We start from the raw sequence: 22,500 nt of genomic DNA on the forward strand, positions 1-22,500 counted from the left end.
GAGATACTTCACAACCACACTGAGAAATACAGAGAACTATTAATATGGTCTTTAACAAAATTTCACTTGACTTGCTTTGTTCTTTCTTGCGGAAAATTTCGAAAGCTTACGAGACGCTGACACAAGGTACATGCGTCGTATCATGAGCCATAATTTGCCATTTGTGTAGCAACATGGCCGCCTCACGTGATTGAAAACACTCTACAGACCTTATTCCCTTATACGTTTTGTTTCCCCAATACAGCTCATGTGATACTACTACTCAGGAGATTTAATCCCTTGTCTTTTTCATTAAAAAGAGTGCATGCAAGCATGAATATGTCTGCACTGGAAAAAACAAAATGTGCAAGCGAATATGTCTGCATTAACTGTGGTTACACTAGCCCTTTTACTCATGCGTAAATAGCGTTTGCCCACGGGCAAGGACGTTTTTATGTGTAACCGCTTTCCCTAGACCGAAATTGCCCTAGGGTTATTTCCATGGATACATAAAAAAAGAACAAAAGAACTTCCCATGACGATTCCTGAGCTGAACAGTACGGTTTATCTGCTCACTGAGGTGGCTTGGTAAATCATAAAACAGAACGTAGCTGATACAAGAAGATCCTTAATTATACTAATTATACCGTATTATTTTACCCTGAGGGGGGAGTCTTTTACTGTGTAAACGCATCCCCAAGGGTAACATGAACCCTGAGCTGAACCAAACCCAAGCAATGTACCCTCTGAAAGGCCCCAAACCCAAGGTGTGTGTTACAACTTATATAAAGGTTGTTTACTGGCAAAAACGTTAACGAGTAGGCAAGAGCAAAGGAACAAAGAGTTTATGTATTTAAACCAAACATTTCCAAAACGTTCTGGAGCTAACACGACTGTCAAAAATCGCGGATTTTCTTAGACTTCGTTTAACTAAGCGCCCACCTTTTTTCTACGTAATACAAAGCCTGCGCATAATAAATTTACAATAACATTACAATGTCTTTCGTGCAGGCACTAAAATAAAGCATTTTCTTTTTTTACAAACTCGTTTACCGACTTCAAGTTGTGCATTTTTTTCTAAACAGAATTTTCAATCTCCTTAAGTCCATTTCTGGGGTCACCTTTCTCAGATTCTTGTAACTTGGCCAATTTCTTCTTTTAAGCATTCAAGGAAGTCTGAAGTCGTGTGTGAACCTCCAATATCTGCCGTTTTCTGAAAGAAAAACCCGCCAAAATTGAGATCGGTGAAACAACTGAGACACATGGCAACATATTCGGACCCCATCGCCCTGGCAAGTCGGTTCAATTTCCATAACGATGCCATCGTATATTATCGATAGTAACTCGGGGATAGTCGGAAAAATTCCGAGTGCTACGAACAGGTGTCGAAGCAATGATCTTCACATAACTATAGAGAAGCCATTGAACTACCATCTTCGTTAAAGTCGTTGGAACATCTTCAAAAAATAACAAATTCGACGCTGTTCGCATAATGTTAATGATTTATGCCACCTTAAAGTGCCCCTGTGACCAAAATATCAATTCTTATTTTCCTTTGGATTTCAAAACTATGTTAACTAAACACAAGCGACCAAAATTTTAAGCTTACCTAGACTTGCAAACGAGTGTGTGCAGGATATAGGAATGAGAGGCAGGGACGGTAGAGAAAGCTCTTAAAGACGCGACCTGTTTATGAGTATCGGCCAAAATACGGCAGTGGACAGGGGCAAATGGTGACGAATTGTAGCTCGATGTTTGGATGCCAACAGATCGACCTAAGTCCCAACACTTTTGACAAAGATTATAGCTTCAGATGACACTATGATAAACGCATCCTCGTTTTGTGCCAGATGCAATCCCTCTAATATTGGCTAACATTTATCGAACGAATAATGTTGTCTTAACATCCAAAACGTGTTAAAAGAGATGCTTAACATTCCCACGTGCTGGCCGACAAAAAAATACGTACTAAACGATTTAACACATTTTTTTTTTTTTGGCAAAACAGAATGATTATCATTGCTTTGTTATTAGACTAACCACTCCTTTTTCCACAACTCTAAGAATAGCACTGTGTATCAAATCACCATAAGCATTCCACCTGAAATGAGGAAAAGCAACAAGAATATATTTGCTGTGGAAACAGCATTTCTCGTTCTCCCAAACTTTCACTCGTGTTTCTATAACTCGATAGAAACACGGAGTACATGTTTTCTTTTTCTTTTAGAAAACAACGCGACGAGAAAAAGGAAAACAAATTGTTAACTCTAATTATCAAAATGTAAATTCTCTTTGCTCGCGTCATCACTACTTCAACAAACAATATTACACACTGCAAAGGTCGTTTCCAAACTTCACGACAAAGCTAAACATTTTAAATCCAAGCTTAGGCTTAAATTATTAATCTAGCCTAGGCCTAATATTTTTTCAGCGGCGATATTCTATGGCAGACTTAAAAAAATGTTTTTTTGAAAACGTGATGTATTAATCTTCAGTGGTGAAGCGAAAAGAAGCGGTTCCTATGGAGTAAAAGCTCCAGTTCGAATCCAATCCACGGATTTGATTTTTTTTTTAATTTCCTTATTTTCTCTGCTACCACAAGTCCTGGGACACAGTGTCCTAAATTAACGATAATAGTAAATTGAAACCAAATTAAGAATTAACGATAATCGTTAATTTAGAGAAGAGATCATGTTGCATCATGAGAATTGATTTCACGGTTCAAGGAACTGGGCTTCATCTTGTTACGTCATCCGGATAAAAAAATTCCGGATTTAGCATCCACACAGTTGCAGATTCGTAGCAGATTAAAAAATATCCACTCTGAGAGCGTATTCAAAAAGTTCCGGCTGCGCTAGCGAATTCGCCGGATACGTGTAGACGGAAGGCGTATCCTGAAAGAAAAAGTTGGGGAGTCAAAAATATCCGGATACGTGTGGACGAGGCCATAAGTACTAACCCAAGGTGTTCCAACATTAACGTGCTCGCAAAAAGCAAACTCATAGGGTTTGAAATGTTCTTTCCCTTGATGTCTTCACCTGTATGCCGTGCCCCCTGAAAGAAAATTAATAAGTAATCAATACAAATACAGAGAGCTACTTGACTGCTCGAAGAAGTCCATCACTCAGGAGTGTAGATTTCTCTCACTGATGCCAGGTCTGGCCGGCCAGTTCTGACACAAGGAAAGCGCCTTAACTATTTGCTACCCATTTCCAACAATAAGGTAAGTTTTAGAATTGCGCTAATTTTAGGTTGGAGTAAATGTAGCTGTTTATCTTTACTTGGAGATCTGAGTATAGGGGACACTTTGTAATGTCAATTGTCTTTGTTCTCCTAAACGAGTGATGGTGTTGAAGTTGGGAAGACGAGCTAGAAGACACTTTATGATGCTTACTAACATCAGTGTGCATGTAATTACTTGCATTTCTGAACAGATATCATCTGGGTTGTTGTTGAATTTCTCTGTGGAAATTCCTTTGATGAAAACACAAATTTTGCGAAATTCTTAGGCCAATCATCAATGGTAGCAACGAAAAAGGCATTAAGGACGGTGCCTACTATTGTTACTGCGCATATGTTTCTGCGCATCTCGAGATACTCGGATCTCCCATGGGTGGTGCTTAATAGAAGGATATTTTTGCGCGGTTCAAAACTATGCGGAGAAATTGATCTTGGTATCCAAAAAGAAAATTGGGGGTAACCACGCATTTTTCAGAGATAATAAAGCTTCAATTTGGAAAAGAACGCCATACATTGCTTTGTATTTTAAAGCTCTTTACAAATAGTGTTGATTAATTATCTTCGAAAAATGCGTGGTTACCTCCAATTTTCTTTTTGGATTTCAATAACACTTGTTACGATCTGCTTTTCCCGCATATTCAGGAAACCGCGCAAAAATACCTGTGAATTAGTAAGCACCGTCCTTAGAGCGGTTTTCAAATGAGTGTCGTAAAACCAAAACCAAAGTAATTACTTTGGCCAAACACAAAGCGCGTGAAAATGTGCACGCGCGAGCCACGATTGGTTTTGGTTTCACTTCTGGTTAGTTGAAAAAATGGCGCAAGAACTTTGAACCAATCACTGAGTGAAGTAATCATAAACCAAAGCAATTCGCTAATTACTTTCGACACTCAATTGAAAACCGCTCTAAAACAGTCAATTACGAGATCATCTTCAACACTTAATTCAAAAACACTCCATGCTACCGACGCTGAATTATTCACTACTGCATCGTTGAAGGTTAGAACATTTCTCCGATTCTTACCGATTCAAACACTGCATAGTCTCCTCCGATATTTTCACCAGGCACGATCCCTGGCCCGCCAACCAGCGAGGCTCCAATATTGCTGACGATGTTGCCATACAAGTTAGGCATGACCATCACATCAAACTGCTCTGGCTTGGAAACAAGCTGCATGCAACAATTGTCAATAATCATAGTGTTGTATTCAATATTGGGATAGTCCTTAGCAACTTCACCACAGCATCTCAAAAAGAGGCCGTCACCAAGCTTCCTGTGAAAAGCAAAATCACACTGGCATCCCTACTCGTTCTTACCTCAAATCTTTTGGATGTACATGTAGCTCAACTAAAGCATAATTTAATTTTACACGGCATCGTAAAGTTGAAAAGAAAGTACGCGTGCTATTATTGGTCAATTTGACCGTATTCTACAGTAGGGCGCGCGTAATTTAAAAAAAAATGTTTGCTCCTTGATTTAAAGACCTAGAGATAATTTAATTGTTTTGCTGTGAGTATGATAAGGTGCCGCTGTTGTTGTTGAGTTTGCAAACATTGAGTGTGCTTCTTGCTGTGTCGCTGGTGAAATCCACCTCACAATAGACAAGAGTACATTCAACCCAGTTGGCTCTAGCGATCGATGGTTTGCAGCCAATCTCTAGAGACACAGATAACAATGCCGCAATGTACAATTACTGGTGGACGAGCTAATGGGAGATCTTCTGATAGCGGCTATGACGTACATGTGACATGAAACACCGATAGGACGTTTTCAGCCAACCTCTAGAGACACCAATAACAAATGAGGAATGTACGACTACTGGTGGACGAACAAAAGAGGCTAATGAGAGATCTTTTGTTTTCGTCCACCAAGCATGGCGGCGATGACGTCATGTGAAAACCTCCTATACTCGCTGTTGAGAAACATTTCAATAGCCCATTTCCGAGTTGCTGCATTCCTCACTTTCAAAGTCCTGGAGCCCGTTTCTCAAAAGTCCCGAAAACTTTTCGGGCCCGAAAAGCCATTTGTGAACCTGCCAACCGCTTGTTCAAGAAAGCCGATCTTCTGACTTGTTTTCAAGGTAACACAAAGCAAACTAACTGTGAAGTTTGACAATTTAAATCCTCTCCGTTCTTGAGATACAGAGGGAATTGTCGCACTCGAAAATGGTCCTTTACGTCTTGGGACTTTCGAGAAACGCCCCTGGTGCACAAACATCCAAATGGAAATGAGTTGCGTATTCTCAGGCAAATCAAACTAATTTCCCTTTCAATAGTTGCGCACGAAGACTCATTTCGAAACCGAGACAAACAGCAACTCGGAAATGGCCCATAGCAAGAGTGGATTAGATAAGAGTGTTGTTGTGACATGGGTGGCTTCCCCAGAACAGTCACAAATGAGTCTATTTTTAGAATACCCGTTCCCGCGAAAATCAGTTGTCATGTCCCTAAAAAAAAGACATGACAGAAGCAGTCGCGCGTGACATGGCTTCTTCTGATTGGTTAAAATTGGCGGCCTTTTGTTTGTTTCGCGAGCAAAGTGTATCTAAAAATAAATCCATTTGTGACTGTGCTGGGGGGCAAGACCGCAAAGTGATAGATCAACACTCTCATCTAATTCACTAGCTCTTGCCTATAGACCTAATCGGCTGGTCTTTCACATACCGTATCGGAAAGAATTAATGTTCATACAACAAACGAACAAAGCGAACAAAACAACACCTAATTAGCAAGGATTAATCGGAATAACAATGGTTCTTTTGTCATCCGCCAATTGGCCCTTTTACAACTAACGATCACATGGTACAAAATCCGCCATGCTGGAGGGCAAGCTGATTATTATTCCCCCACTGGGACATTAAAACAAAGAGACCTGAACCAGTCAAGCTTGACTTGCCTTTGTTTTAATGTCCCAGTGGGGAAATAATAATGAGCTTGCCCTCCAGAGCCGCGTTGCTCGAAGCATGGTTAGCGCTAACCAGCGTTAAACACCATGGAAACCTAAAGGTTTAGATACCTCTTAACTAACAGTTAGCGCTGACCAGGCCTTGAGCAACCCGCCCCAGCATGGCGGATTTTGTACCATGTGATCGTTAGTTGCAAAAGGCCTATTTAGTCCAGGCCCCAGTTGTTCAAACGATGGATAGCGCTATCCACCGGACAAATCACTATCCAGCGGAAAAACACTAGCAAAACCATTTGAGTCATCCAGTGGATACTGATTTATGCGGCGGCTAGCGCTATCCATCGTTTGAACTGACTGGGGCCTGTATATGAAAGTCTACCCACCTAATCGGCTAACTCAATGTTGTACCTAATTCAACACTTTGGGAATAGAACATTTTGTTCCAGGTATTTTCATATCATATCCCCGGTAGATTTGAATTGGGTACCGCAGTACAACATTGAGTTAGCCGATTAGGTCTATTGACATTCAAATCATTATTTGCCAACCACTGGAACAAAAGAGCCCACTACTTATACATACATACATACATACATACATACATACATACTCAATTGACCGCTCCCCATAGGGGCTTTTCAGGGCCAATGAAACACAACGAAACGACGGAACAGAAAAAACAACAACATCAACTGTTAAGAATCCCATCCGACCGAAGGCGAACCAGTAGGCTATTTACAAGTGCAGACTTAACTGATTAGAGTGTAATGTGAAGTGCTAGTTTTTCTACCCCATATGAACCTTGTGAGCGTTATCCCTACTAATGGAAATGGGCCCACACAAGGACAGATTTTTGGTCCATTTCTTTGCCATCTTCGGCAAAGCAACGACGTGAAATGATCAAATTTTCACCCGCTAAATGAAAGGCAGTTTATACCAGTTTCATTCTTGAGGAACTGCCACATCCTTGTCGCATTAAAAGCTTTGCAATAGTCGCGAAGTGATTATAATTTATCATGTTTTGAGATGACATTCTCCTTGCTGTTGCCGTCGTGATTGCTAAAGCTCCCTAATGTCTTGCCGAGGACAAAAACAAAAGAAAGCCTTTTTTCTCCTTCGTAAAAAAATACTTACATGATGTTAGCCTTATGGACTGCAGTCACTTTTTTGCGGCCATGCTCCACCGCAAAGTCAAATGCGTATTTTGCAATTAAGGAGCATTTCTCCTCTGTCATGATCTTGAAACTTTCTATCACCCCTGGAACATTCTGAAGAACGACAAAACTGTAAGATGGTTTGGTACCAAGGTAGACGGATAGAGCGGTTTTCAATTGCATTACTTCACTCAGTGACTGGTTCAAAGTTCTCCCGTCACTTTTTCAACCAATCAGAAGTAAAACCAAAACCAATCGTGGCTCGCGAGTGCACATTTTCCCGCGCTTTGTGTCGGCTACGTGTAATTACTTCGAATTTTGATTGGTCTACTGGATTGTCTCTTTTTGATTGGCCAAAGTAATTACTTTGGTTTTGGTTTTACGACACTCGATTGAAACTCGCTCTAGTAGTGGGAATAAGTGAGGCCGAAGTAAAAGAGCAGTCAGAAAAGGGAACAGAGGGGGCATCAGCGCAGGGTGCGTGGGTAAGGGAAGGTTGGATGGGAGGGCAGGTAAAAATGTGGTTTGGAAGAGGGGAAGTGTGATATCGGGATTTTTTATGACAAAGGTAATTCGTAGTACCTGAAAGAAAAACCCTAGAGCAGAGAAGAGAGGTAACCAACTCGACCCAAATAACACAACAAGTTAGTGGTTCAACCCCGGGGGACGGGGAACCATGTGGAAGAAGGGCTGTGTGGGAGGCAGAGTGAGTGTGTAGGCGAAGGGGGTGCGCCTCAATGCTTTAGTAAAGAGCAGGCTGGTACAGTGGGATTAGAAGGAAGGGATAAGCAACAGAGCACTTAAGTTGTTAGGAGGAACAAGAAAGCTTGGCTAGGTTGAGTTGACTGCCTTATTTGACAAATGAAAGATCCAACATTTCATACTTCATGTTCAATATGGCTGTATTCTCCTTCTGTGTTTTCTCTGATTATAACAAGGTCCACATTCCTGTGTCTGATAAAAGGAACAATGCAATTAATTATTTCTAGTTGAAAAGACATTCTGAGACAGTGTTATTTAAAAAGGGGATAAATTATTGTTTAATAATGTCCTGTACCTCACTTCTATACCAGGGATAGATTTACATCTCACAACATTGGCGTAGAGATCCAGGTGTCGCCTGAAACAAATGCAATTAGGTGGAAATGACGAAATACAAACACTGTGTAAATGAATATAATCATCACGATTAATTTGTTTCCTTCTTAGAAAAAAAATGATAAATCCAAAAATAATTTGACACTACAAACCTCAACTCCACATTTAGAGATTTGAATGTTGGTTTGTCCAAAGGTGTAAATATGTTCCCTGACACAAATCAAACTTTTTTTCAATAAATTGAACAGTACAATTTGAAATGTATTTGGTACAGTATTTCACATTTAAATAAAAGAAGAACCATTGAAACACCAAGGAATTTAACATTCTATATTGAAACAAAATGATTATTGTTTAAATAAACATTTAGATAACAATAAACCTTACCCTTAATGGCAACACCATTTCTTTTTACTGAAGTCACCACATCTTCCATTTTGTCACAAAATACCTCCTCATCACTCAGATCTAGGCCACTTAATACCACAGAAAAAAAGATACAGGTGTAAAAATCCAGTCACCCCTCAAATGAGTAATACCCCAATGAAAGCATAATCTGTAGGGCAGATTGTATTTAAAAAGTCTCAAGCGATTCATGTGGTTTTGACATGTACCTAAAAATAATTATTATGGTTTGCAACTCCATGCAATATTCAGTCTCATTCCATGCCAATGAAACTTAAGCCTGGTTCCCACTTGTGCGATTAAGCACAAGCATAGTAAAAATTGTGTGGGGATAGGAGTGAAATAAGCATAAACACAATTTCCTTTCCTTGTACTTATTTTTACAAGTGGGAACCGATGCGAGTTAAGCATAAGCACAAGCACAAGGATTCACGCCCCATCTTGAATCTTACTGTTTCTTCCCTGACGTTACTGCACTTGCATATACCACTCACCCTTATGCTTATCACGCAAGTGAGAACCAGGCTTTAGACAACTTAAGTTCATCCTTATTTCAATTATGTTTCAAAGTTATAATTCCTGCACCTCAAATTAAGCTCTTCAAAATCCACTGGTGCTCCCATATATCTGAAAATGAGTACAAAAGTACAACCAGAAAATGGGAGGAAAAATACTGGACATCCTGAACTGTTCAACCACACAACAATGTCTGTACATGACAAGGAATGTTATCTGCTCACAAGTTGTACAAACAAACAACTTCACAAGAACAAAATGCATTTAACTTACCACAAATAAAGATGTACATTTACTATCCATGCTTTACAAGCATATTGGCATGCATAGACATTGTGCTTTGTCAGTCAAGCAAAGAGTATATTGCATGATTTGGAAACTAGTGCTGAAGATCTTTGTAAAACAGTACATACAATGTACATGTATACAAAATTTATCTACAAATTTGCATGCCTAGTTTTGGGGTTAATTCCACAACTACCATTGGGATGTAGGCACATTCTAATCTCACCAATGCCTTATCAGATCCATGAAACAAATATCAGCTGAGTCCTCTACCCAGCATGGCAGTTTTAATAACGTTGTTCTATTGTGTCAAGACCAACATCCCTCTTCCACATGTTGGTGTACAACATGTTGGGGGTTTCCCCGTGTTGGCCCCAAAAAATGATTCAGGGCTGGAGGACAGCTCAGGGTAGAGACAAGCCTCAATAATCAAAGTCCTTTCAGGTGTACTTTTACAGATAACCTTGTAGGGGTGGATAGAAGATTTTTCTTAGGAAGGGGTGCACAACTAAGGAATGGGGTAGCTGACTGGTGACATTTTTTTCTTCTAGAGTACCAGTTGTATTAGAAAGCACCCTGTGACATGAGTCTTCCCCTGGCACGGCGACACGAAGTAACACACCCCCCTGCACTCTCCCCTTAGATCCACCCCTGCCTTGGTGTGCAAGCATGGAGGTCTGTGTTCCTTATTAGACCATTCAAAGAATCCCAAATTTTGTGTCCACTGGTAAAAATTTCTAAAAGTCCATTTTTTCCTACTGCAATTCTACAGCTGAACAAAATTAATTGTAAACTATACCTGAATATATCTTGTACTGCAGTGACCATCTCAGGACCAACACCATCCCCAGGGATCAACGTTACAGTGTGCCGTCCACCATACTTGGCATAAAGTGGAACATCTTGAGCATGGTGCAGTGAACTCTGAATGTTTTAAAATGACAGAAAAAAAAAATAGTTCGAATATTCTTGACCTACATAGTACCAAGCTATCCTTGTACTTTCATTACTAATCCTAAATCCTCTTTAAACAGCGTCTACAGTATCTGTTACAAATGTTGAAACACAGATGGAAATTTTCCCCCTCTCTGCCTTCAGTGTTGATGGTTATGGGATTGAACAACCAACCAGTAAATGAAACATTTAAAGGAGAGAAGAGGAGGGGTACATTATTAATAGCTTGTAGGTGATTTCAATTGCTGTTCTAGCAAAGTGTTAAAACTATTTAAGACCCAAGTTGTAGGTCCATTCAAAAAATGTCCACTTTAAAGCCAACCAGGAAACAAAAAGAGGCAATTAACCCATTTACCCCTAAACCAGCCTTACTTATTATTTTACTGTCTAACGCCAGACAATTTTACTCGTCAATGGGGAACCCCCAGGAGTCAATGGGTTAAACTGTGGGTTCTTAGCGTGGAATGTTTCTAATTTTAGGAAAAAGTATACTTATCAGGGTATAATAGACAAATAAACACTCAAACACACGAAGTTAAAAAGTACATCTCAGAATTACAAGTAAACCACATTACTGTATGTTATTCACCAGACTTGGTCTATCTGTAGAGGGAAAACTATGCCAAGGTATTGTACACACACTAAACCTGGGTCACAACAAATTTAAGGATTTTGGTTTGGGGCTGCTTTGACTGAAATAAGATAATAGTCTCATTAAAGTACTCCTGACTGGCACCAGTGCAATTCCATTTCATGATCAATTCAGACTCACAAGGTTGCTGACATTGTTCTTCACTCAGCCTGGTTTTCACTTTTGAGTGGCCCAATCCATTAAACATCCACTCTAACCTTTCCCTATGCATGACATAGGTTGAGCTGCATGCAGTTGGTAACCAATCTTATTATACGACTACCGCCGTGAGCGGGCAAGATGAGCCAAATCCTGTGCTGTGATTGGCTACCCAAGCAGGCTTGATGGAGCTATCTTGCCCACTCGGGGTTTTCGGGTTTGGTCCCACAAGATCAAAGATCATTTTTTGTGTGTTAATCCTTTATTCACTAAGCTTCTTCGGTCAAGATGGCTGGATATTGGCCTTGTTCTTTTTTTTGCCTTCGTCTCAGTCCATAAACAAGCAAAAAAGGAACTTGGCCATCCAGCCATCTTGACCGAAGAAGCTTGGTCAATAACCCATATGTATATTGCCCGATTTTTCGGAAAGACGAGCCTGTAAAAATTAAACCTTGGCTCATTTCTGATGGCGGATGATATGTCAGGAATTTGATATTTCCATATTTTAAGGGAAGGATTCGTGAGCACGTCAATCAAAGGAGAGGTGTAGATAATTCATGGTTTGGCCAATTCAGCTACAAAAAACAGAAGTCAACTACAGTAACTCAGGCGTTATGGAACACGACCCACTTTCTGCTGCGAGTCTACAAAGTCTAGTTAGTTCTTTTTGATTTTGGCAACAATCTCACCTTCTTAAATATCAATGGTGATACCTGGCGACACATTCTCTCCACACCGAGCCCATGAAAACGTTTGCCGACTCGATACCAAGTTACACTCCTGGCCGCCATTTTGTTGTACCACGCGGTCTCACTTTTTCCCAGCGGCTTGTACTCAAAGGGACTAGTATGGTATATAAGATTATCCCTGTTTGCACTTTGTGCAAGAGGTTTTGAGAGTCCGCAAGAAAGTTTTAGCATTTTCAAATAGTAAATGTCTTTAGGGAGCCAAACCAAAATGAACGATGGAGACCACACGGAAATGGACGAAATGTCCGAGCTGCAATCGCTTTCCAGGGAAGTTCTCATCGATACCGTTATAAAGCTAAACAGAGAGAAGAAAGAACTGTTATTGAAGCTTGGAGCCTCGGCAGTTACATGTACTTTAGGAGAAGACAATATTCGGAAAGGCAGTGAATTTTCTTGTAATAAGCCATCAAAGAACCAGGTAGCAAAGGAGAATGATGCGGACAAGAAGAAGAAGAAGCAAAAAGAGTTCGACTTCTCTCGCTATCATAAACGACACGTAGCTATAAAATTAGCCTATCTCGGCTGGAATTACCACGGCTTTGCAAGCCAGGAGAGCACAGAGAATACGATTGAAGCTCACTTCTTTGCCGCCTTGGTCAAAGCTTGTCTGATAGAAAACAGGACCGACTGTAACTACTCGAGATGTGGCCGCACTGATAAAGGGGTCAGCGCCTTCGGACAGGTGGTGTCTTTAAATGTAAGGTCGAATCTTGCAGAAGGTCTTGGCATTACGAAAAGCGGAGACCAGGAAAAAGTGAGAGAGAGGATATTTGGTATGTTTTTCGCGAAAAATGAAAATTTGGTCGTATCAAATTAGTTGGCAAGCGTACTGTAAATTGACATCTCAAGGGAGGAAGAAAGCTGCTTCGAGCGTTTGCCATTTGTTAGAACGGACTGCAAATCACTCATTATGAATAAGAGCTGTCAGGCCAGGAAGGATTTCTTGTAGCACACCCAACCATTGTTAGGCAGGTCGTCCATGAAGGCTCGAATCCTGCCAAGGGGTCTGATTTTTCAGTTATCCCCTTTTGCTTATTAATAAATTTAAATCATTTTCACAATAGAGCAGTTTCCAATTGAGTGTCGTGAAACCAAAACCAATCAAAAGGTCGGAGACAATCCATTAAACCAATCAAAACTCGAAGTAATTACACGTAGCCGACACAAAGTGCGGGAAAATGTGACGCGCAAGCCATGATTGGTTTTGGTTTCACTTCTGATTGGATGAAAAAATGGTGCGAAAACGTTCAACCAATCACTGAGTGAAGTAATCATAAACCAAAGTAATTCACTAATTACTTTTGACATTCAATAGACCTTTTTACCGATACGGTGGCCATTTTAATTTCTATTGTTTCGAATAGCTATTATGGGATGCCTAGGGGGCAAATACATATTAATTTGCCCCCTGAACATCCCATAATGTCTTTCGAAACAATAGAAATCAAAATGGCCGCCGTATCTGCAAAAAGGTCTATTGAAACCCGCTCTAAGTAATTGATAATTAATTGATCACTCTTGATTAATTGATTAAGCAATAATTGATAATTTTATTAATAAAGAATTTTAATTAACCCTTTGACCGGCCATTGACCCTAATTAACCCTACACCGGCCATACTTAGTATTTTACTCTGTCTAACGCCAGATGATTTTACTCGTCAAGGGGGAACCCCCAGAAGTCAATGGGTTAATTTGTCAATAATTTATTTGTCAATTATTAATCTAGTTAATTGTTACAATGTCTTTGTTCACAGAGAAAGGAAAAGAGGTGCAAGAAATCCCTTATACTCATGTATTGAACAAGCTTCTTCCACCAGAAATCAGAGTAATTGCTTGGGAGCCTGTGGAGCAGGATTTTGATGCTAGATTTAGTTGTCAGTACAGAACATACAAGTACTTTTTTCCAGCTGCTAATCTAGATATTAATGCCATGAATGATGCGGCAGAAAAATTGGTGGGACAGCATGACTTCAGAAATTTCTGCAAAATGGATGTCGCAAACGGAGTGGTTAATTTCAAGAGGGAACTTCTTTCAATCACAGTGAGCAAGTTAGAAAGTGAACTTAAGAGTTGTGATGGGTTTGACATGTGTGAAATAACGATTTCTGGGTCAGCATTCTTGTGGCACCAAGTGCGTTGCATGGTTGCTGTGCTTCTCATGATTGGTCAGAATCTGGAGAACGCTGAAGTTATTCACTGGATGCTTGACATCAAACAGTGTCCGAGGCGACCACAGTACAATATGGCATCAGAAATACCCCTTGTGCTGTATGACTGCAGCTACGAGAAATTGACATGGCAACACGAGCCGGCCATTTTGGATTCATTGATCAAAGAGTTTCAAAGACAATGGGCAACTAATGCTGTTAAAGCTACCATGCTTAAGGGCTTACTTAGAAGCTTGGAAAACTCCCCAGTGACCACACCCATCATCGACAATGAAGGAGATCAAATTGGTGATGAGAAGGCGTGTGACAACATAACCGCATTGCGTGACATGAGAGAGCCTCACTTTTATCAGTTAATGTCATTGGTTCCCTTTCAGATTATGTCAAAAGAGCACAAACCCCTCAAGAAGAGAGCCTTGCACAAGAGTTTTGAATCTAAACTGGAGACCGTTAATGCTAAGCGAAGAAAAGTTGGTAAAGAAGAATTCTCTGGAAAACCAAATAACACTGGATTAAATAATGAAACAACACCATTGTAAACATTTTTTTAAGAAACGAAGAACAGTTGTTCGATTTTGGGCGGAAATCCCTGGTGGAAAATCTTTGATAACGACGTGGCATCAGCAACTCCGTCAAACGCCAAGTTTCACTGATGTAATGTGTGAAAGAGATCGTGCTTCACGTACACCCTGAATTATGGAGCACATTATTTTTCCCTTCCCCTGGAAAACAATTGAAACTTAGATTGGGGGACGATAACCGCGACTTCAGTGTTAGTTCTATGCGCACTCACTCCGAAAATCCGGCGCGGAGCCCCTTGGTTAAGAAAATATCATAACCCATCGATGCGACAAAATTTTGGTTCGGGTCATGACGTCATCGGAAGACTTTCTGTACGTACGCCGTTCAAATTTTCATGTAAGCTAGTGCGCGAAATGTCGCACTTCTGGAAGCCGCGCTTTTGGCGGGAAGTTGCATGGGCTGGAACCCGCGTTTTTTGGCGGAAGTGGCATGGCCAGGGTACTGCATTTGACACTTTGTTTTAGCAAAACAAGCAAACGTTTGAAGACAACCAAAAAACAAGCTGACTATTAAAAACAAATAGCGATTTTGAGACGGCAATACCACATTATACTGACTGCTAGTTGGGAGAAAATATATTCCGTATTGGGCGGAGTCGCGAAGCGACGAAGCCCAATACGGAATATATTTTCCATCATTTATAAGGGTAAATAAAACTGTAAACTAATCAACCCGCGCCTGATCGAAATTTCAATTCTTTCTACCTGCGAAACTAATTTGTTTGCGTACGTCAGCAACCCAATTCAGTGCAACGACGTCAATTTCAACATTAGAACCAATCACAGGCCGCAAAAGTGAGACGGCAATACCACGAAATATTGACGGCTCGCGCATATATGTCGTACAATAAGGAAACAAGAAATAGAGAGCACGTGAAAACAGGCGATATATATATATATATAATAGTAGATTGAGGAGAGGAATCTGGACAACTGATTGCATGAGTGAAAATGTGGTTCGGCCGGGATATATATATATATATATAGTGATTTATCATTTAAGCTGGTCTGCAAACTGAAGATTTATGGAAAGGAAAACTTTTTTGGAGAAAGTGTGGCAAGTCTTGCTTGAAGTGCGTGGTGAAAAAATATGATTGGCTGTGCGAGTGTACAAATAACCAATAATAAAAATCGAAGAACGTTTGTACTGTTTCGTGCGTTTTTCTCTTTTCCGTAACTTACAGAGTTGGGTAATGAAAACTCGGACTCGTGGTGTTGTTAGTACCTTGTTTCTATCGAGTTTTAGTAACATCCAACTAGTGGACTAATGCAAATCCTGCATTTTGATTGGCCACGCTACTAGAGGACTATTAGTAATAGCCCTCGAGTAGCGAAAAGCGTGACGCTTTCTTTCGTTTTATTCCCAAAAAAATATTTCTTCAACTTGCATTTGCCAACTTTGCTATTGCCTTTTCTGTCCGACTAGTTGGGTGATACTAAAACAATTAGACCCTTCGCCCTCAAGGGCCACGGGTCTAATTGTTAAATAGAAACACGAGTGAAAGTTTGGGAGAATGAGAAATGCTGTGGGAACACGAGCCGCAGGTGAGTGTCTCCACAGCTTTTTCGAGTTCTCCCAAACTATAACTCGATAGAAACACGGAGTACATGTTTTCTATTTCTTTTAGAAAACAACGCGACGAGAAAAAGGAAAACAACTTGTTAACTCTAATTATCAAAATGTAAATTCTCTTTGCTCGCGCCATCACTACGTCAACAGCTCGCGCTAGCTCTGTCTCCATCGAGTTAAACACGATTCTTAACCAATCAGCGCGCGTATTTTCTTAGGACTGTTTTCTAATTCAATTTAATGTTCATATTACTTGACCTTGAGATTTACCTTCGTGGACGATTTGAGTACCGTGAAGTACGAGATCCAATTTTCGAGGAGCTGGTCACGTGCGTAGTAATCTCTCTCCTAATTTATTCTTGTTTTCCATGATAATTCACAAAAGTTTTTCGTTACTCCAGGATGATGGCCTGCTCAGTGATGGAAGCTTTTTTCCTCTAGTTTAACCGGAATAGAAGTTTGATCCCTGTTTTCGAGGCAAGTTGATTGTCACTTAAGAATTTGCCAAACGAGTTGATAAAGGTCGAATTAGATGCGTCACAGATGCGTCAAAACCAGTTGCGCGCCTCTCATTTCATTAGTTAATTCACAAATTCATCTGATTCGACCACCAATGGCAAAACTCCTCCACACCCTCATAAAAACCAACAACAACCACAATTCCTCTATTCGCTCTGACGAAGGGCTAACGCTCGAAACGTCAGCTTTCCAAGTCGTTCACGGTGGTAACTCGACCTTTATCAACTTGTTCGATAAAACCAAATTTTCATGTTTCACTCCCACCGGCGCAGCACCACAGTTTCTTTAGAAACTAGAAATTGATTGCCATATACATTTCAAATGTCAACTTTGTTAAACCTTCGAAATTTTTTTAGTCTTGTCTTTTAGCGCTACCCAACTGTCTCTTTTTCTCTCACCCAAAAGCATAGCGCCTGCACTTTTAAAAGAACGCAGGCACTCTCTGAGAACTCATTGTTCAGGTCTCTCATTGTTTTTGCCATTTTTGTTTTTGTACTATCTTGGAGCATTCCGTGCAGGTCATTTTCTTTTGTTTTGTTTCGTTTCTTTTTTTTTGGCGGCGAAAAATTCAAGCGGTTACCATTTCTTTAATATAGACCCATTTTGAGCTGTAGCACCTGGCTTTGGGAAATAAAAGAGCACTTATTGTGTACCGTCTAGAAAATGACTGCATATTCTCCAACTCCTGATCGCGGAACCTTGCTTCAGAATTTGCACTTGTCATTAATTTTAAAAGTTCGAAAACGAAGATACATTACGTTTGCCTGTCAAAATTGCCATGTCGTGGAGTAAAGACGTTTGCATCAGTGGGTAAAGAATATTTTCCTTGTTTTCCTTAATTTTGAGCGAAAAACTGCAGCAAGACTATGGTCCAATTGAGTGGTTTATCTCTTTACGACCAAGAGGCTTTCGTATAGTTATGGCAGCCAATCTAGTTTCAATGCCTTTGACTGTCCGGTTTTCTCCGACCAAAAACTTCGACAAAGGTGAGATGGTTAGCTGAGTAAATCTATATTTTTTGCAAAAAAAAAATTATGTTTAGTATGTCCGTTTCCAAGCTCAACGCTTCTAGCGGACAGAACTTGAGTGCAGTAGTTCTCGATGCGTAAAACAAAGTCGGGCGTTTATTGTCAATGTACATGTAGTGTTGAACGGATTAAGCTAATTTCCTGTCGTGCGAAGGGTATTAATACCTTATATACAAACAGAAAAGAAATTGATTACTTTGTTGTTTTTAATCCTCACTTGCTAGCACGCCCTCGATAGCAAAAAATTATAGTGCAAAGCTCGAAAACTAAAATGGAAATTGTGTGGGCGGATGAAAACTGCGTACTCCAGGTAAGCCTTGCGTTGGTTTGATAAAATCCCCTATTTAAGGATGACTCCTGCGAAAAGTAGTTTTCGCTCTCCCTCCCTTCGTTTGGTGAAATCATCCTTTATACTTGTTGCGTAGCAAGGGAGAACATCCGAAATATTAGAGCCCCATAAACTAAGACGATGCGTCACTGACTAGATGGAAATTCTCAATTCTTGATTTAAGATTTATTTTTTGCGTGAAATGCTTTCATAAAATTGTGAATAGTGATCAAAGGAAGATCTTATTTCCACAATAGCTAAGGTAGTTTTGGCATTTTTCTCTTATTTTTTAAAGGTTTTCTTTCTGTTTGCAACTCAAAAAATATCCCCCTGAGAATAAAAAATAAGTTGTTCCTCAGTTTAACTTAAGAAAGTACTGTGGAAAATAATATCATTCATAAGAGGACACGTATTTAGTCGACCTTATCGCCTGAAGAAGGCTAGCAGTTTGTGATGTACATCGTGAGGCAAACGAATAACGCTTCAGTACTAGCGTGTTGACCTCGATAAATCACAACAACCTATTTTATGATACCGTGGAAAGGCTACGAAATACGTTTTCCCTGCATTTGGCCCAACATAAAATACCTACTAATCGAAAAAACATCTGTCCTACACCTCAATTTAATTTCTGGCAGAAATTTATCGTATTCTTTAAGCATGTCCTGAGGAACAACACTTGATATTTCATTACGTATAAAATGATCTTTTAATTTTTTTTCGAATTTTTGCGTTCATTTTTTGCTCGTTCATGAAGATCGGTTATTTAAGATACGATTATTATATTAATATTAAGTTAATGTAACCTGTATTCGTTGCTACTGAAAACTCCTTTAATTTTAATACATTTTATCTGGAATTTGGGTGACGGTTGCTCATAATTCTTTTCTACTTCAATGCAGTACATACTGCCGTGAAATTTCTGGAAATTCATTTTCGAAAAAACGGAAAGAATGCTATTAAGAATACCACAGAAAATTGTGGTTTTAAGGAAGCAATTGTGTCAGTTGAGCCGTCAGGTCTTGTTTGCCTTAATAGAATCATAATGTGAAAATAACTCTTTTCAATTAACGCTCCTCTACCATCTCTTTGTACAAATTCCCCTTTTGTGTATTTTATTTTCATTGACTAAATTTGACGCAGATAGTTTTACTGTCGTTTTTGATGGCTAATCAACCCTTTTAATTTATGTCGTGTAAGAAAACGATAAGTGCTTTCTCCCAAAGGCTTTGTTTTCAGTATATAATAAGTACATTATTTTCCCAGAGAGTTCATAATTATCAGGAAAGAGATTAAAATTGACTGGGTCGCATACTTTCCACATTGAAGCAAGAGTGAATAAGGGTTGCCAAAACATGAAGGGATGCGCTAATTCCGGTTCTATTCGATATTGAATTTCTGTGTAGTTTTACAAGGCGTCTCTTTGTAACCTTATAAATAATACTATTGTATGAAGTCATGCTATTGCTCCATTTCATTTCACTCAGAAGTCCGAAAAAGCGAACGAAGACGGTTTCTTATTTTTATCAGATCGCAAATGAGTCAAGTTTCGATTCATTAAAATTTACTCGGCTTATAGTGAAAGACTTCACCTCATTTTTGCGGGAAAATCATCCTCTGAAATCATATTTCAGAATTCTCATAACCTCGAGGGAGTGTGTGTCGTTTGAGTACTTAAAATTTTAATGATTAGGATCCAAAAAAGCTCTAGATTAGCATGGGCGTTGCCAGGATTTTTCAAAGGGAGGGTCACACTGTGTCAAATAAAGGGTATGCGCGTTTTCGCAACCTGAATATTGTAGGTTGTTTGAGTAAAAAACGGCTTACAAAGGGGGGGTCACGGGCACCCCAGGACCCCTCCCCCCTCCCCTAGCTACGCCCTTGATTAGTTCGGGGCACTAGCAACACATTCCTTTGAATTGTGTCGTGTCTCGTTTCCAATGTGTCCATGGACTGAGATGTAACAACAATCTCATACCAGGCTCTTTCATCCGCTGTCTGTGATAATATAGCAACTCATGTCCGTCGTGGCGTTCCTCGCATAGATTGCAATTAACGAAAGGAAGTGTTTGGTTTTTGTGAGTTTCCTTTCCGTTCTTTCTAAGATAGCCATCTTTCTTGTTATTAGCCAGCCTAAGCTAAATACGTACCTTGACGAAAGCAGAGGTTTTTTTCGCTAATTTCTGAAAACGTGATCAGTACGTACGTCTCTTTATATTCACATCCTTCACTGACGTATTTATTGCGAACTCACAGAATGACCAGCAATACTTCAATTGGTATGGCATTTAACCAGAGTTCATGGGTTGAACTCCCATTCATGAACCCTGACTTGAAATTTTCGAGCCTTTTTTGGTTAAGTAACGTTCATAGCTGGTATGATCTAAAGTCTTAACGTCGTGGTTCTGTGCTTCACTAATTGACCCAGCCTATTCCGATGAGCCGAAGATTGGTGTCCCATTCGGGCGAGACCCTCACAGCACGACCTTCTTACCAAGCTGCATCACACCTCAACCCCCTTAGCTCTGACCTTTATTTGAAACCAAGAACTGATAGTTATTCCTTAGCTTTTACCGTAGGTGATGATATCTTAGGTGCCACCTCGGAAAGTAAAATGGAAAGACAATGAAAGGAATTGTCAATCAGTGTAGATATTCAACGTGAAAAGAAAACAAACAGCGGTTACAAACATTTTCATTTTATACTTGACGTTTCGTATGTTGCAGCATACATCATCAGAAGTGACGGTTTTAAAACATTGGTAGTGAGAAGCTTTTTCTTTTTTAATTTCTTCCGGAAGAATCGACTACCGGAAGTTACGATTTTGTTATCACACTTTTAAACTAGTCACCAGTTCCTCTCTCTTTTTTTTTTTAATTCTGTGTAACAGTTTTAACCGTCACTTCTGATGATGTATGCTGCAGCATACGAAATGTCAAGTATAAAATGAAAATGTTTGTAACCGCTGTTTGTTTTCTTTTCCTGTTGAAATTGAAATGGCCAAAGGACAAAAGTATTTATGATGTTACCTTCGAGCGGTATGGCCAAGAAACGCTTAAATTGGTTAGAAATTACAAAAGAGACCTTTCACGTTTCAACGTGAAGTTCTTAAAAACAAATTGCGATTTTGAGACGGCAATACCACATGATATTGACGGCTAGTTGGGAGAAAATATATTCCGTCAGCAACCCAATTCAGTGCAACGACGTCAATTTCAACATTAGAACCAATCACAGGCCGCAAAAGCGAGACGGCAATACCACGAAATACGCGCAATACTGATCCGAGTCACATTCTACATATAGTTTATTGACTTTTACATGCCGGTTAAAACTTATCTTATACGTTAATTGTTTATTTAGGCTGTCGCAAGGGTCTTCAGAAACAGTCTGTTAGGGTAACTAGCCGGGAAGGTCACGTGGGATCCGCGCACAATTGCAAGAGCCGAAATCTCGGCACAATGGAGATGAACCTCGTGCCAAGTAAACAAAGCCTTGTAGTGTATTCAAGTCGCGGAAGAGAAACAAATTGGTCAAGTCGAAGGCGAGCAGAAATGTGCCTTTTAAGCTTGTGTGGAATACTTCTGTTGACTTGCATCGTGTTAGCTGCGTTGTTTGGAATGGATCTTTCAAAGACGGGCACTGATAAATATGGCCTGTCCACTTCCCCCCCGACTCCAACTACCCGGGCGTCGGAACCCCGCGTATGCAACACGGCAACGTGTTTAGAGACAGCAGCGCGGTTGACGCGGAATATGAACGAATCTGTGGATCCGTGCGAGGACTTTTTCCACTTTGCATGTGATGGATGGATTCGGGATAATCCCATTCCGCCATCGGAAAACGAATACATCACCTTCATCAAGAAAATTCAGGCTAACAACGAGAAGCTCCGAAACATGCTCGAAGACGCTATCGGCGACTACGAAGATCCGATTATGAAAGCCAAGAGATACTACCGATCGTGCATGGACGAGAATGAAGTGGAAAGGACGACCAAAGATCAAGTCTTGGAACTCATCAGGAGTTTTGGGTCTTGTGCTCTTCAAGGTGAAGACTGGGCTATGTCGAGATGGAACTGGAAAACTGCACTATTAAAAATCCAGAAAACGTTTCTACACTCAGCACCTTTATTTACTATCGATGTATCGACGAACCCACGGAATTCCAAAAAACACATTGTAATGGTAAGCTAAATTAACCTTAAAGACTTTGAATCTTATTACTAA

The 22,500-nt window shown here is 40.0% G+C and overlaps 3 protein-coding genes across 4 annotated transcripts in view; 2 read left to right on the forward strand and 1 right to left on the reverse strand.

Moving 5' to 3' along the window:
- Positions 1-809: 809 nt before the first annotated feature.
- On the reverse strand, positions 810-12,138 carry LOC138000576 (isocitrate dehydrogenase [NAD] subunit gamma, mitochondrial-like). Its single transcript, XM_068847085.1, has 12 exons — positions 12,016-12,138; positions 10,382-10,506; positions 9,367-9,408; positions 8,764-8,852; positions 8,529-8,586; positions 8,336-8,398; positions 8,163-8,232; positions 7,259-7,392; positions 4,244-4,493; positions 2,939-3,033; positions 2,020-2,080; positions 810-1,192 (listed from the first exon to the last, which is right to left on the reverse strand). Exons 1-12 carry the CDS (start codon positions 12,115-12,117, stop codon positions 1,106-1,108), a joined length of 1,176 nt encoding a protein of 391 aa, XP_068703186.1. The 5' UTR covers positions 12,118-12,138; the 3' UTR covers positions 810-1,105.
- A 77-nt stretch (positions 12,139-12,215) lies between these two features.
- On the forward strand, positions 12,216-15,319 carry LOC137999165 (tRNA pseudouridine(38/39) synthase-like). Its single transcript, XM_068845005.1, has 2 exons — positions 12,216-12,848; positions 13,832-15,319. The coding sequence occupies exons 1-2, from the start codon at positions 12,260-12,262 to the stop codon at positions 14,782-14,784; spliced, it is 1,542 nt and encodes a 513-aa protein (XP_068701106.1). The 5' UTR covers positions 12,216-12,259; the 3' UTR covers positions 14,785-15,319.
- Positions 15,320-18,163: 2,844 nt separating this feature from the next.
- The window catches only part of LOC138000577 (endothelin-converting enzyme homolog), a 27,068-nt gene continuing 22,731 nt past the window's right edge, over positions 18,164-22,500 (forward strand). Inside the window, exons 1-2 of one of the 2 annotated variants that reach the window (XM_068847086.1) lie at positions 18,164-18,253; positions 21,635-22,458. In XM_068847086.1, the coding sequence (XP_068703187.1) occupies positions 21,733-22,458 (726 nt within the window). In that variant the 5' untranslated portion in view covers positions 18,164-18,253; positions 21,635-21,732. Of the gene's footprint in view, positions 18,254-21,612; positions 22,459-22,500 lie in introns of those variants that run through there. The other variant, XM_068847087.1, reaches the window with a different exon arrangement.

Source organism: Montipora foliosa, chromosome 4 (assembly GCF_036669935.1).
Source record: "Montipora foliosa isolate CH-2021 chromosome 4, ASM3666993v2, whole genome shotgun sequence".
In the NCBI taxonomy this organism is placed as follows: Eukaryota; Metazoa; Cnidaria; class Anthozoa; order Scleractinia; family Acroporidae; genus Montipora; species Montipora foliosa.